Raw genomic sequence first — 13,330 nt, 5'->3', positions numbered from 1 at the left:
AGATTGCATTCCCCTTTTTTATATAGTGGGAAGATGGGGGGCAGAACAATTATGGGGGTGCCTGGAGTGTTTTGCTATTAGATTTGCTCTGGGATTTTCGGTCAAATTAGCAACCCCAACCCAAAGGGCTCTTTCGGGCTCCTTATAACTTCCTTGGGAAATAGAAAGGATAGCTCAGTTGGTTAGAGCATGGTGCTGGTAACGCCAAGGTCACAGGTTCGATCCCAGTATGGGACTAGGCGATCCTTCCAAATATGCAATCCTATGATAAGATGAAAAGAGGTGGCAGTTTGGCCTGATCCAACCCCGGGGCAGGCTTGTTCATAATAATAATAATAATAAATAATAATAATAATAATAATAATAATAACAACAACAACAACAACAACAACCGCCGCACAACAACAATCGCCGCCCATCTGGCTGGGTTTCCCCAGCCACTCTGGGCGGCTTCCAACAGAATATTAAAATACAATAGTCTATTAAACATTAAGAGCTTCCCTAAACAGGGCTGCCTTCAGATGTCTTCTAAAAGTCTGGCAGTTGTTTTTCTCTGGTGTGGGGGCGTTCCACAGGGCGGGTGCCACTACTGAGAAGGCCCTCTGCCTGGTTCCCTATAACTTGGCTTCTCGCAGGGAGAGAACCGCCAGAAAGCCCTCGGAACTGGACCTCAGTGTCCAGGCAGAACGATGGGGGTGGAGATGCTCCTTCAGGTATACTGGACCGAGTCAGGCAGAAGGCATCACCTGCCGCGGCATTTCTCCTTTCCTCTCGTTCACGTTGTCTTCTGAGCCACTCCAGTGGTCATTTCTCAGAGCACTTGAAAGGTCCAGAAGAGCCCGCCTCCAAGGTCTCTTCCAGACAGTCTGTCTGTTCAGTATTCACCCCGATTTGTTTGTAGGGAGACTAGGCAACACTGGCTTTTGAATGACATTGGCTACTGTTTGTGGGAAGGTTAGATGGTGTTGCCTCAAAGCAAGCAAGTTGCCCTGCACTCTCCTCTGCATTTCCCCCTCACTTTCCTTATTGCACAATGTTTCTCTTGGGGAAACTCGGGGACGGCACAGTCAGCTACAATTGCCCAATCTGAATTTCCCTGTGTGTGCTGGAATCCCACCCAAAAAGAACGACAGCCTGGACGTGCCCAGGAAGTGCAAGGGCAGGGGAGAAGGGCACCCCTGGGAGCCACATCTGCAGTAACAGGGTGCCCAGAGTCAGCTGAGGCAGAAGGTCCCTCTGGGTTATTCAGGGGGGCACACGAAGGAAGACCCCAGAGGGTGATCTCAGGGTCCGGGGCGGTTTATATGGGGAGAAGTGGTCCTTGAAGTATTGCAGTCCTGAGCCATTTAAGGCTTTGCAGGTCAAAACCAGCACTTTGAACTGGGTCCAGAAACTAATTGGCAGCCAGTGCAGTGCATTAAAAGAGAAAGGGATTATTGTTATTATTATTACAGTCATACCTCTTGTTACGTTTGCTTCAGGTTACGTGTTTTCATGTTGCATCCCATGGCAACCCAGAAGTACTGGAAAGGGTTACTTCCGGGTTTCGCCGCTTGCGCAGATGCGCAAAATGACATCACGCGCATGCGCAGAAGCGGCGAATCACAACCCGCACGTGCGCAGATGTGGGTTGCGTTCCTTTCATGTTGCGAATGGGCCTCCGGAACGGATCCCGTTCGCAACCAGAGGTACCATTTTATTATTATTATTATTATTATTATTATTATTATTATTATTATTAGTAGTAGTAGTAATTGAATTTATATACCTCCCTATACCAAAAGGTCTCAAAATACACAAAATACACAATCAAAATCAAAAAATACACAATCAAAATAAAAAAAACCCACTCGTAAACCACTTTGATGTTTTGTTTTTTGTACAGAAATCAATCAGTGTATAAATTTTATGAAATAAATACATGTCTGGATGGCACCAGACTGGGGAAGGCTGAACTCCATTCTGATGGGTAACAGCTCTCTTTCCAAGAATCTGGATAGGAATCTTCCAGCACCACTGAGGATTACTGAGTCAGACCCTTGGTCCGTGGATACGTCAGTATTGTCTACACTGACTGGCAGCAGCTCTGCTCTCCAGCCCAGGCCTACCCGGCAATGCCACTGGGGTTGGAAGCTGGGGCGCTCTGCACATGCACAGCAGATGCTCCACGCTGAGCTATGGCCCTTCCCTCCGCACGAGGCAGGAAGAGAGGAGAGGGGCAGAGACTGAAACTGATGGGAGGAGCCTCGAGGAGGAGAGCCCAGGCAAGCCTACAAGTCACTGTCCGCTCTTGGAATCGGGGCGTGCCCTAAGTCAGCCTCAGCCAACCTGAAGCCCCCCTATCTGGGGCTGATGGGAGTTGTAGTCAAAAACAGCTGGAAGGCACCAGGATGGCCTGATGCTGCTCTAAGCGACTGCCTCCTGTGCCAAGTTGAGAATTTCAGCGCTTTAAAAATGCAATTAAAAACACAATTAATTTAACATGAACTGATTTTAAAAAGTGTCACTTGCCTCTTGCAGCCTTTGCCCCAAGGTCTCCTTGCTCCGAATGCTCTTCCTGTGAAAAAGAAGATATTACTATTGCAAAATACAATGTAGGGTCAGTCCTACACCATTCACCAACAGCTTCAGAGATATCCTGAAGGAGCCATTTTTTGCTGCTGCTGCTTCTTTTGCTTCACACCTTGCCAACACTCACCACCCGACTTTGCCATTAGAGGGGCTAATGAACACATGAGCTACAAAAGGCCATTTCTGTTGAGAATGGGAAATAGTTATCTGTTTTTTACATTGCTTACACTGGCACCATTGGCATCAATAAAATATTATCTTAAAGAATTCAAAATAGGTACGGTAAAGGTGAAGGAGCTCTGGACGGTTAAGTCCAGTCAAAGGCAACTATGGGGTGTGGCGCTCATCTCGCTTTCAGGCCGAGGGAGCCGGCGTTTGTCCACAGACAGCTTTCCAGGTCATGTGGCCAGCAGGACTTCTGGCAGAACAGAACACCATGATGGAAGCCAGAGCACACAGATTTCAAAATAAAACATTACAAAGGAGGTCAACTACAAAATGTGGCAAAGTTAAATATAAATATAAATAAGAATGAGAGAACGCATTTCAAAAGAAGACATTACTTAAAGGAAGTCAAATATACCGTATTTTTCCATGTATAAGACTAGGGGTTTTTTTTACCAAAAAATTAGGTTTGAAATTGGGGCTCATCTTATACAAGGGTAGTGCTGAGGGGTGTTTTCTTAATTTGGAGTCCCCCAAAATAGAGGCACCTTATACATGGAGGCATCTTATACACAGAAAAATAAGGTATTATGTTTTTATTATTTATTACAGTGGTACCTCGGGTTACATACGCTTCAGGTTACATATGCTTCAGGTTACAGACTCCGCTAACCCAGAAATAGTGCTTCAGGTTAAGTACTTTGCTTCAGGATGAGAACAGAAATCATGCTCCGGCGGCGCAGCAGCGGCGGGAGGCCCCATTAGCTAAAGTGTGGTGCTTCAGGTTAAGAACAGTTTCAGGTTAAGTACGGACCTTCAGACCGAAGTAAGTACTTAACCTGAGGTACCACTGTATTATGGATTGTTCATTGGTGTACGTGATATTCTGTGCATTTTGTTATGTTATTAAAATTACTTTTAAAAACCTGGTAGTGAAAAATTGTTTTATATTTGTAGTGTGGATCAGTTCCTAGAACAGGACTCTCAAAGAACAGGACTCCCCAGCCAAAATGGGGGGGGACAAGACAAGGCAGGCGCCCAGTCCTGTTTTGCAAAGATATCCATGTATAGTGGTACCTTGGTTCTCAAACTTAATCCATTCTGGGAGTCCGTTCGACTCCTGAAACCGTTCAAAAACCAAGGCATGGCTTCCAATTGGCTGCAGGAGCTTCCTGCACTCAATCGGAAGCCGCAGAAATACTTACTTCCGGGTTTGCAGCGTTCGGAAGTTGATTTGTTTGACAACTAAGCCGTTCTAGAACCAAGGTACCACTGTATTCTGAACCTGGTTGTCTCCAGATATTTTGACACTCCAACTCTCATCGTGCTGGAGCTAATGGGAATTGATCGTTCCAAACATCCGGGAGGCAACAGGTTCGGGAACACTGATCTAACAGAAGCAAACATGGCTTTACCTGTCTATTTTGGTAGCTACGATCACCGTGAAGCTGCCTTCTGTATCTGGCAAATACGTAGAAGGAACAATGGCGTAATTCCCTGAAGAGAGGCGGCACAGCTGGCTGACTTCCTGCGAGTAGCAATGGGGCACACAACTAACCACTGGCTCCAAGTGCAGGAAGGAAGACGAAGGCATTTTCACGTTGTTGTTGTCGCTGGGGACCTAAAAAGGATTGCAGGCTGTTAAGAAGGCTTCCCTGTGACCTTCAGGTATCGACTCCCTTAAGTCAACAGCTGGGCTCAATTGTAACACAAACCCAAAGTTTGCCCACAAATCATGGTTTGTTTAAGGCCAAGAAACCAGCATCTGTGTATGCAACTACAGCAGCAAGAATACTCATCGCGAAGTATTGGAAGACACAAGATTTACCCACCCAGGAAGAATGGCAGATGAAGTTGATGGACTACATGGAATTGGCGGAAATGACTGGCAGAATCCGAGACCAGGGGGAAGAGTCGGTGGAAGAAGATTGGAAAAAGTTTAAAGACTATTTACAGAAATATTGTAAAATTAATGAATGTTAGAAAAATGTTGGAATGAAGTTATATGGCTTTAGTAGAAATGTTATAAGGAATTAAGTATAAATAGATTAATAGAGAATTAAAGGGAAAAATAAGGTTAAAATGTGTTAAGATAATTATAGGATAGAAAACAGAGGAAGATGGAAAGGAATTGCTGAAACAACTAATAGAAGTGGAATACAAAAAGGGAGGTGTGAGGAGGTCGTGGAAATAAGTGAATGAAAGATAAGATATTGAAACTATTTGATGTGTTTTAAATTGTTTTTGTTTTGTTTTGCTAGTTTAATTGTTTTTGTTAGCTTAGTGTTATGTATTGTTTTTGTTTTGTTTTGTATTGTATTGTTTATTTTTCTTTTCTTTTTTTGTAATGTTTAAATTGTAGGAAAAGTAATAAATATTATTTTTTAAAAAAAAAAAAAAACACAAACCAGCATCTGAAACTGGGGTTTGCAAGTCACAGCTTGCACTAACCAGTTTGCTTTTATGCCCAAATTCAAAGATGGCTGATAAACCACATTTGAGGCTGCTGGTCTGCCTCAGGAAGGAACTGAACTGATGAGGGACAGTCCCAAGAAGATAGGAGAGAGAGACAAAGACAAAGACAGAGACACAGAAGCAGAGAAAGAAGCAGTTCCAAACCATGGTTTATCGGTTGTACTTATGGAAGCTCCAACCATGGTGTGGGTTCTTAATCACGGTTAGCCACGGCAGAAAAGGCCTGTTCTTGTGTTGCCACCATCTGGACCTCAGGTGAAGGAGGCACACGAAGAAGGGCCTCAGAAGATGAATGCAGGGCCCGGTCAGTTCATATGGGGAGAGTAGGTCCTTGAGGTTTCCTACCTGGAAGATGTGAAACCCTATTGGGCGGCACTTGTTATCTGGGCAGTGCTGGCGGAGGGCAATCTTGATGCTGCTCTGCCCCACGCCTGCAGGGACGGAGAAAGGGAAGCAGGGGTTGGTGTGGAAGGATGGGAAGTTGCGGCTGCCGCCGGCGTTCTGCCCTTTCCTCCAGCAGCCCTCCAGCCGGGCTGTGTCCCACTCGCCCCCTGGGAGTTCTTCGCGGATGGCGTTGTCGGGCGACGGGAGTTTTATCTCACTACAAAGGCAAGGCGAGGAGGACAAAGAGAAGAGATGGGGGAGAGAAGGGAGAGAAGTAGGGTTAACAAAGGGCACTTCTAGACCACAGAACCCATCATGGTGGTTCTGCGTTAAAAGGTCAACCCCCATTGGTCAGAAAATGGAAAGCGTAATGCTGGTGGACAACAAAAGAGGTTTAAAGACTCTCTCAAGGCAAATCTAAAAAAATGAAATATAGACACCGACAACTGGGAAACACTGGCCTGTGAGCGCATCAGTTGGAGAACAGCCTTTACCAAAGGTGTCGTGGGCTTTGAAGACACGCAAACTCAGGAAGAAAGGGAGAAACATGCTAAGAGGAAGGCACGCTTGGCAAACCGTCCCCATGATCAACTCCTGCCCGGAAACCTATGTCCCCACTGTGGAAGGACGTGTGGATCCAGAATTGGCCTCCACAGTCACTCACGGACTCACTGTTAAAAACTGTGTTAATGGAAGACAATCCTACTCAGCTACAAGGGATCGCCAAAAGAAGAACCTGGGTCACCAAACCCATATGTGATCCCTTAAATTGAGATTCATCTGGACACGTTATGCTTCTCTAAAATAAGTTATATCCTGCTCCTGCCCACTCCAACCTGGCTTAAGACCTGATTTTGGAGGGGGAGCCGCACTGCTTGATGACCTGCAGTGGGGCAGGGACCACCTCCTGCTTCTCTTGGAACCTCTTAGTGGCTTCTCATAGAACTGTAGAGTCAGAAGGGACCCCAAGAGCTTTTAGTTCAACCTCCTGCAATGAAGGAATCACAGCTGAAAAATCCCTGATGGATGGCCATCTAACCTCTACTTTGAAAACCTCCAGTGAACCATGAACCCCACAAACTGCTGAGGGAGTCAGTTCCACTGTCAAACAACTCCTATGGCAGGAAGTTGGTCCTCTTGTTGGGGGAGCTGGGCATGTTTAACCTGGGAAAGAGGAGGCTGAGAGGAGATATGATCGCCCTCTTCAAGTATCTGTCACACAGAAGATGGGGCAAGCTTGTTTTCTCCCATCCTGAAGGGTAGGACTCAAACAAATGGTTTCAAGTTACAGGAAAGAAGATTCTGACTAAACATCAGGAAGGACTTTCTGACAGCAAGAGCTGCTTGACAGTGGAACAGTCTCCCTCAGAAGGTCATGGACTCTCCATCCCCGGAGGATTTTAAGCAGAGGTTGGATGGCCGCCTGTCACGTACGAACTAGTTGAGATACCTGCATTGCTGGGTGTTGGACTAGATGTCCCCTGGGGTCCCTTCCAACTCTACAATTCTATGATAAAGCACTTGCAGTAACAGTGCCCACCATTATGTAAATCACAGGGTGGGAAATCTCAAGACGCAGTTTCACACCAACGGCCAAGCTCGGTGGCACAGCACTTGCCTCCCAACCCTCGGCACCTCCAGGACAGAACTTGTGTCTGAAACTGTGGCGAGATGCTGCCAGCCAGAGTTGGCAAAACTGAGCTAGATGGACTCGTGTACCACCCTCCCTCCCCACGCTGCATTTCCTTTCTTTCGGATGCACCTGAGGGAGATTCTTCCGCTGGAGAAGACCCGAAGCAGGAAATTGCCCTCAGCATCGTTCAGGAAGGTGCTGGGGATGACCAGGTAATAGCCAGGCGGGAGGTCACAATGTAGGTGCACCTCTCGGTTGTAGGAGTGGCAAACGGTGCTGGAAACTGGAGGAGCAGAGAGCGTCTTTGGGAGGCTGAACTGCTTCTTTTCGACCTGGAGGGTGGAAAAGCAGTGGCAGTGCTGCAGAGGCCTTACAAAGTCTTACAAGTGGTCAAGGCAAACACGAAGCAGGAACACAAAAGCATTCGTGTCCCCTGGAAAGAGCTGTTTGTGCTTTGCCCCAGGAACCTACTGCAATGTATACAAAGAAAGCCCCCATAATCTGACCTTAGAACAGGTTTTGTGCTCAGCAGTATTATTATTTATTAAATTTGTATACCGCCTACCACCCATACATTTCAGGGCAGTTCACAAGATAAAACTAGAGTCGTACCTTGGATCTCGAATGGCTTAGTTGCTGAATGTGAGCGTTCCAGTTTCTGAACATTTTTTTGGAATCAGAAATCAGGAAGACCAAAATTTTAACAGGGAATGGGGAAAATTTATAATTTATCTTAAAAACCACTGTAAACAGCTAAAATCATTAGTAGGATTGGAATAACACTTGTAGTTTAATGTTGAATTTTGGATATAATGGAGATGTAAAAGCTTTGGATTATTATAAAAGATGCAGGAGGAAATGGTTAACAAAAGGACCCACAAAGGGGAAGAGGGAATTTCAGGAGAATCTTGTCTTTCTGTTGGTTGTTGGATAATTGACTGTAAAACTTTAAACTGAAAAACTCAATGATTGTATTTTAAAAAAAGAAACATTCTGTATAAGGAGGTGGCCCAGATCCCCCCCCCCCCCAGCTGCTTGTTACCTTCCATATGTGGAGTCCCACCGCGTGGTAATTTTTGCCTCGGATGCCATCGTTTAAAGCGGGGTCCGCTTCCACTAAGCGGGGCCAGTTGCGGATCCTGCCCGCCCAGTCGGTGCTGTGCTTGCGGTGTTTCTGCAGGAGGGCAATGCACACCTCGCTCTGCTCAAAGACCCTCAGCCAGAACTTGGGGTTCATGGGGAAGGTGCTGTTGTTGCGGCAACCGCCTGCGGACTGGCCCCTCACCCAGGACCCGTACAGCTTCTGCGTGTGGCTCAGCACTCTGTCTGTGGGGAGAGATGGGGGGGAAAATACCGTATTTTTCGCTCTATAAGACGCACCCGACCATAAGATGCACCTAGTTTTAGAGGAGAACAAGAAAAAAAATATTCTCTCCCTCTCTGTTTAGCACCCCTTCAGAGAAGCGGCAGGAGAAACGGAGCCCCTTCCATTTCTCCTCCCGCTTCGCTGAAGGGGCGCTGCGCAGCTTTCCCTCTGCACAGCGCCTCTCCAGCGAAAGCTGCACAGTGCCTCTCCAGCGAAGTGAAGCCAGGAGAGCAAGAGGGATTGGTGCGCACCGATCCCTCTTGCTCTCCTGGCTTCAGTGAAAGCAACGCAAAGCCTCGTGAGCACAGTGGGAGGAGCGCTCCCGCTGCACTCACGAGGCTTCACGCGGCTATCCCTGAAGCCACCAATCCCTCTTGCTCTCCTGGCTTCAGCGATAGCTGCGCAGCCTGCATTTGCTCCATAAGACGCACACATATTTCCCCTTACTTTTTAGGAGGGGGAAAGTGCGTCTTATAGAGCGAAAAATACGGTATGCACACATCGCATCACTGAGCCAGAGCAGCATTTGAGGTCAAGGGGAGACTGCATCGCTTTCCTTGCGTCCTACCGGTGTAAAGGCTCTGAAGCTGTCCTTCTTCAGTAATCGGGTACCCAGTTATGATCTCATCAAATTCCGCAAAGAACTCCTCCTCTTCGACCCAAAATTCTCCTTCCTGGATCTGGGACAACAGCTCTGCAGCAACCACAGGGTCCAGCTGGCTCCACCCTGGACCACTGAAGAACAAGAGGCAACAAGGACAAAAATGAATGTCAGTGCGGGGGCTAGAGTGCCGGACAAGGACCTGAGAGACCAGGGTTCAAATCCCTGCTCAGCTCACTGGGTGACTTTGGGCCAGTCACTCAATCTCAGCCTTATCTACCTGACAGGGTTGTTGTGAAGATAAAATGGAGAGGGGGAGAGATATGGGGAATAAATATAATAATAGATACATTTTTTATTATTACTATTATCTTTATTCACAATGTCGTTCAGTGTTTCCCAAACTTGGGTCCTCCAGCTGTTTTGGGACTACAACTCCCATCATCCCCAGCTAGCAAGAACAGTGGTCAGGGATGATGGGATTTGTAGTCCCAAAACAGCTGGAGACCCAAACTTGGGAAACACTGGACATGGTACTTTAACGAAATACAAAAGATTAAGTCCCTACAGCAAAATAGAAATTTCCCCTCAACTAGCCCTGCAATGTCACTCTGAGGCACAGTGGGAAATTAGCATGGAAGCTGCCATTTTAATTTCCCACAATGCCCCAGGACCAATGCTACATCCAGGGCATTGGGGAAGGGCAATTAAAATGGCTCCTACAAGAGAGAGGCCAGGGCAAGCACAGTGTTGGCTCCAGCCAGAAAATGGTCCCCAGGCATCTGTCCGAGGATGCTGAATGCCAACTGGGCTGGCAAGTTGGGCTCCTGGGTGAAATGGAGAACCACAGCTCCTGTGGTTTTAAGAGGTGTATAGAAGACAAGGTATGCCATCTGAAAAGTTCGTCTTGTCCACAAGTCCTTAAGGTGGAGGAAGGGGCTCTGTCCTCTTCCCCACCTGGACACCTTCCTGAGAGGCAGCCTATCTGGGCATCTCCCACTCTACGTCTGGTTTGGCCTGACAGAAAGAGCCAAAAGTTGCCATGCTTCATTGGCGCAGAAAGACGAGAATGGTTGTTGGCACACAGGCCAGTAACAAGCAGCAAAGGTAGGTCTACATTTCCTGTCTTCTCCGTGGCGAGCATGTTAGCAAAAATATAACCCTCTTCCCATTGGGGCGCACTGCCCCACCAACCTCAGCCAGCCCCCACCTGCCTGCCTCCTTACTTCCAAGCAGTCCAGAAGGTGGCCCTGGTTGTCAGCTTCCTCCTCCTTAGCCTCCATGTTGCCTTTGTAGGGCTCAGAAGGGATGGGGGCGGAACTAGGATGAGCTGGCTCTGCCTGTCATGGGCTCTAGCGCCACCTAGGGTTGGGCTCCCTGCATCCTACCCTACCAGCCTCAACCAGTCGTCAATGTCCCCCTTTACAGCCCTTCAAAAAAGGGAACTGGGCTGCGAATGGGGCAATTAAGAGTTCTGCCACCACTACCAACGTATGAAGAATCCTCCCGAACCGATATAAGCAACTCGCTTCCTGGCTTGAGGACAGACCTGAATAAGCATTTATGGTGTTTGCAAATGGCATCCGATGAAAGGCCCACGCAGGGACAGAAGCACGGCACAGGAGCATCCTTAAGAAACTGGCATGTGGAACACTCACTCACCCCTCCCTCCAGGGCCCTTTCCAGCAACGCCTTCCCCAGGGATTACGGATCCGCAGCAGGATGATCTCCTTCCGGGACACTTTGGAGAGGTCCTGCATGTCCACAACGATGAAGGCATGGAACTCCCCCAGTTCGCTGGTACCTGGGCATGCGGAGAAGGCAAGCAGTGGTTTAAAAAATGAGCAGCATTCATTTCACCCCGGGGGGGGGGGAGAAATGCCCCACAGACATGCAAACATCATCTCTTTGCAATGGCAGCTCCCAGTTTATGGAACCCCCTGCTGGGATATGAGTGCTCAGCAGCTGCTAACTAGCAGCTCATTGTTTACACCATGTGATTCATCTGATGTTTCTGAGCGTGAGACAGGATGTTCAACGCTCTTCTCAGGGTTGTGTTCTCAGTGTAACTTGAGACCTTCCTGTTGTTGCTGCAAAGGGGGAGTGAGTGAGTTGTACGGAGGTTTCTGAGAGAGCAGACATCCTCTGTGCAAGCTCGTGTACAGTGTACAGTCCAGGAATAAAGTAGAATGGATTAGACTACTTTCAGACTGTTTTTCTTTCTTCTGCTGACATGCAAGGAGAAAGGCAGTGTGCATCTCTCAAAAGGGGAGTGTCGCTTATTACCGATCTCTGGACTGACCGAAGACCAGCCCGGGGCAGATCACCGGCAACAGGCCCCAGTGCCTGGGAAGAGGAGTCAGCCTTTCCCGAGGGGGCCATTCGCCAACACCCCCTTCCTATTATCTTTCTCCAGGCACCAGTTCAAGGTCTTATTTATTTGCAGAAAACTTCAGTGCAGCCAGAGTAACTATACTGGGATAACAGTATCGCTAATGGTTTTAGTTACGCTTCTAGTTACTGTACTGTGTTTTAGATTATGGTTTCGAATGCTAACTGCACCTCAGCAATGAAATACAGTGGTGTCCCGCAAGACGAATGCCTTGCAAGACGGAAAACTCGCTAGATGAAATAGTTTTCCGTTTTGGAGGTGCTTCGCAAAACGAATTTCCTATGGGCTTGCTTCGCAAGACGACAATGTCTTGCGAGTTCCTGCTGGTTTTTTTTCCTCCCCCCCCCCCTTTTCTAAGCCTCTAAGCCGCTTATCAGCTGATCCGATCAGCAGATAAGCCGGTAAAAGCCGCTAATAGCGCTAATCCGCTAATCCATCAATGGGCTTGCTTCGCAAGACGAAAAAACCGCTAGACGAAGAGAATCACAGAACAGAATCACAGAACGGATCACAGAACGAGGCACCACTGTACAAGGGTGTGATTGTCCGTCTTGCGAGGCACCACTTGTCAAAACCTTGAAAATGAAAACCACTTACAACAGACGCATTTCAGAAAGCGGCCTGGCCATCCACAGGCTTCTTGCCCAGCTAAATTCTGAGACTGAACAGGCTTTAAAGAGCTGCATGTTTACCTTGCCGTGAGCTGAAGACGGAGCAGCTCATTACGCATTTCTCTTTCAAGTTCATCAGTCTCCTAAATACCGCCTTCTCCAAAACTTTGCCTGCCCTCTCCCTTTCTGTGCTCCGGCCTGGGTCTTTTAGGGACCACCTCTCCGCTAGGCCTCCTGTCAGATCCACAAGAGCGTCAGCAACCTGGCCTGCCCAGAGCTGTTCGTAAGATCCATGCACCCTAGAGAGAGAAAACACAAAAACTCCAGGACATCATACCAGTACTTCAAAAGAAAGCTGAAGTTGGTGAAAACATGTAAAGTCCCTGCCAATCCTTGGGAAATCCGCTAGTGCATCAATGAGTGGCGAATGTATCAGAGTTACTGAGACGAGTCAAGCCTACTAAATATTTTTGGTGGCTAGAAGCTTTCGGTGTGTTTTGCAAGACCAGGCAACTCTGATACATTGGGCACCAGCAGCCAAAATTATCCACACAAATGGAAAACGCTATGTCATCCACGCGTATTTTTGTAAGGAAGAAAAATAAGTGCACCGGATTTGGAAAGCATCTAGAATCCTGCTGAAAAGATTTTTGTTTAGAAAAATCTGAAGAGGTAACTAACTTTTCCACAAATTCAGTCCTCACTAAGCAGAAAGCACAGCTAAGGGCAATTCTGGAAAAGAAAACAAGGACTGCAAAGGACACACAAGCCACGTTTGCATGTAACACTAAACCATGGTTTAGTACTGCATACAGGAATGGGAATGAGGCTGAGCCAGGCCTTGGGCCCAAACACTCCCCAGAAAAGTTACTCCCATGCTGCTGGGAGAGTGACTGGGCCAGCATTTCCTTCCAGTTCCTCCTAATCTTAGCTTCTTCTTGAGTGTGAACCAAGAGTGGTGTTTCATCACAAACCCTGGCCAGTTTAACAAGCCAATTCCACAACCCATAATTCAACAGGGGCTTGTTTTAAAACTGTACAATGCATAATTTTTCTTGATTTTATCCACTGGGAGAACCCCATCAAGAGTAGCAGGTAAGTCTTTGCAAGAAGTTTTGTAAGGTGAATTATT

At 47.4% G+C, this 13,330-nt stretch overlaps 1 protein-coding gene and 1 long non-coding RNA gene across 5 annotated transcripts in view; one reads left to right on the top strand and one right to left on the bottom strand.

Moving 5' to 3' along the window:
- Positions 1 to 13,330, bottom strand: part of CAPN10 (calpain 10) — a 29,194-nt gene that overhangs the window by 3,638 nt on the left and 12,226 nt on the right. For all 4 annotated transcript variants that reach the window (XM_083504166.1, XM_083504169.1, XM_083504167.1 and 1 more), the window contains exons 6-13: positions 12,280 to 12,497; positions 10,858 to 10,999; positions 9,163 to 9,329; positions 8,271 to 8,554; positions 7,358 to 7,560; positions 5,557 to 5,812; positions 4,152 to 4,357; positions 2,512 to 2,557 (exon numbers count right to left, since the gene is read on the bottom strand). In XM_083504166.1, the coding sequence (XP_083360292.1) occupies positions 2,512 to 2,557; positions 4,152 to 4,357; positions 5,557 to 5,812; positions 7,358 to 7,560; positions 8,271 to 8,554; positions 9,163 to 9,329; positions 10,858 to 10,999; positions 12,280 to 12,497 (1,522 nt within the window). The remainder of the gene's footprint in view (positions 1 to 2,511; positions 2,558 to 4,151; positions 4,358 to 5,556; positions 5,813 to 7,357; positions 7,561 to 8,270; positions 8,555 to 9,162; positions 9,330 to 10,857; positions 11,000 to 12,279; positions 12,498 to 13,330) is intronic.
- Positions 1 to 13,330, top strand: part of LOC310707474 — a 68,535-nt gene that overhangs the window by 49,543 nt on the left and 5,662 nt on the right. The window lies entirely within an intron of this gene.

The sequence above is a fragment of the Podarcis liolepis genome (genome assembly GCF_965112155.1).
Source record: "Podarcis liolepis genome assembly, chromosome: 5".
Taxonomy (NCBI): domain Eukaryota; kingdom Metazoa; phylum Chordata; class Lepidosauria; order Squamata; family Lacertidae; genus Podarcis; species Podarcis liolepis.
This window is presented reverse-complemented; position numbering and strand designations above follow the sequence as displayed.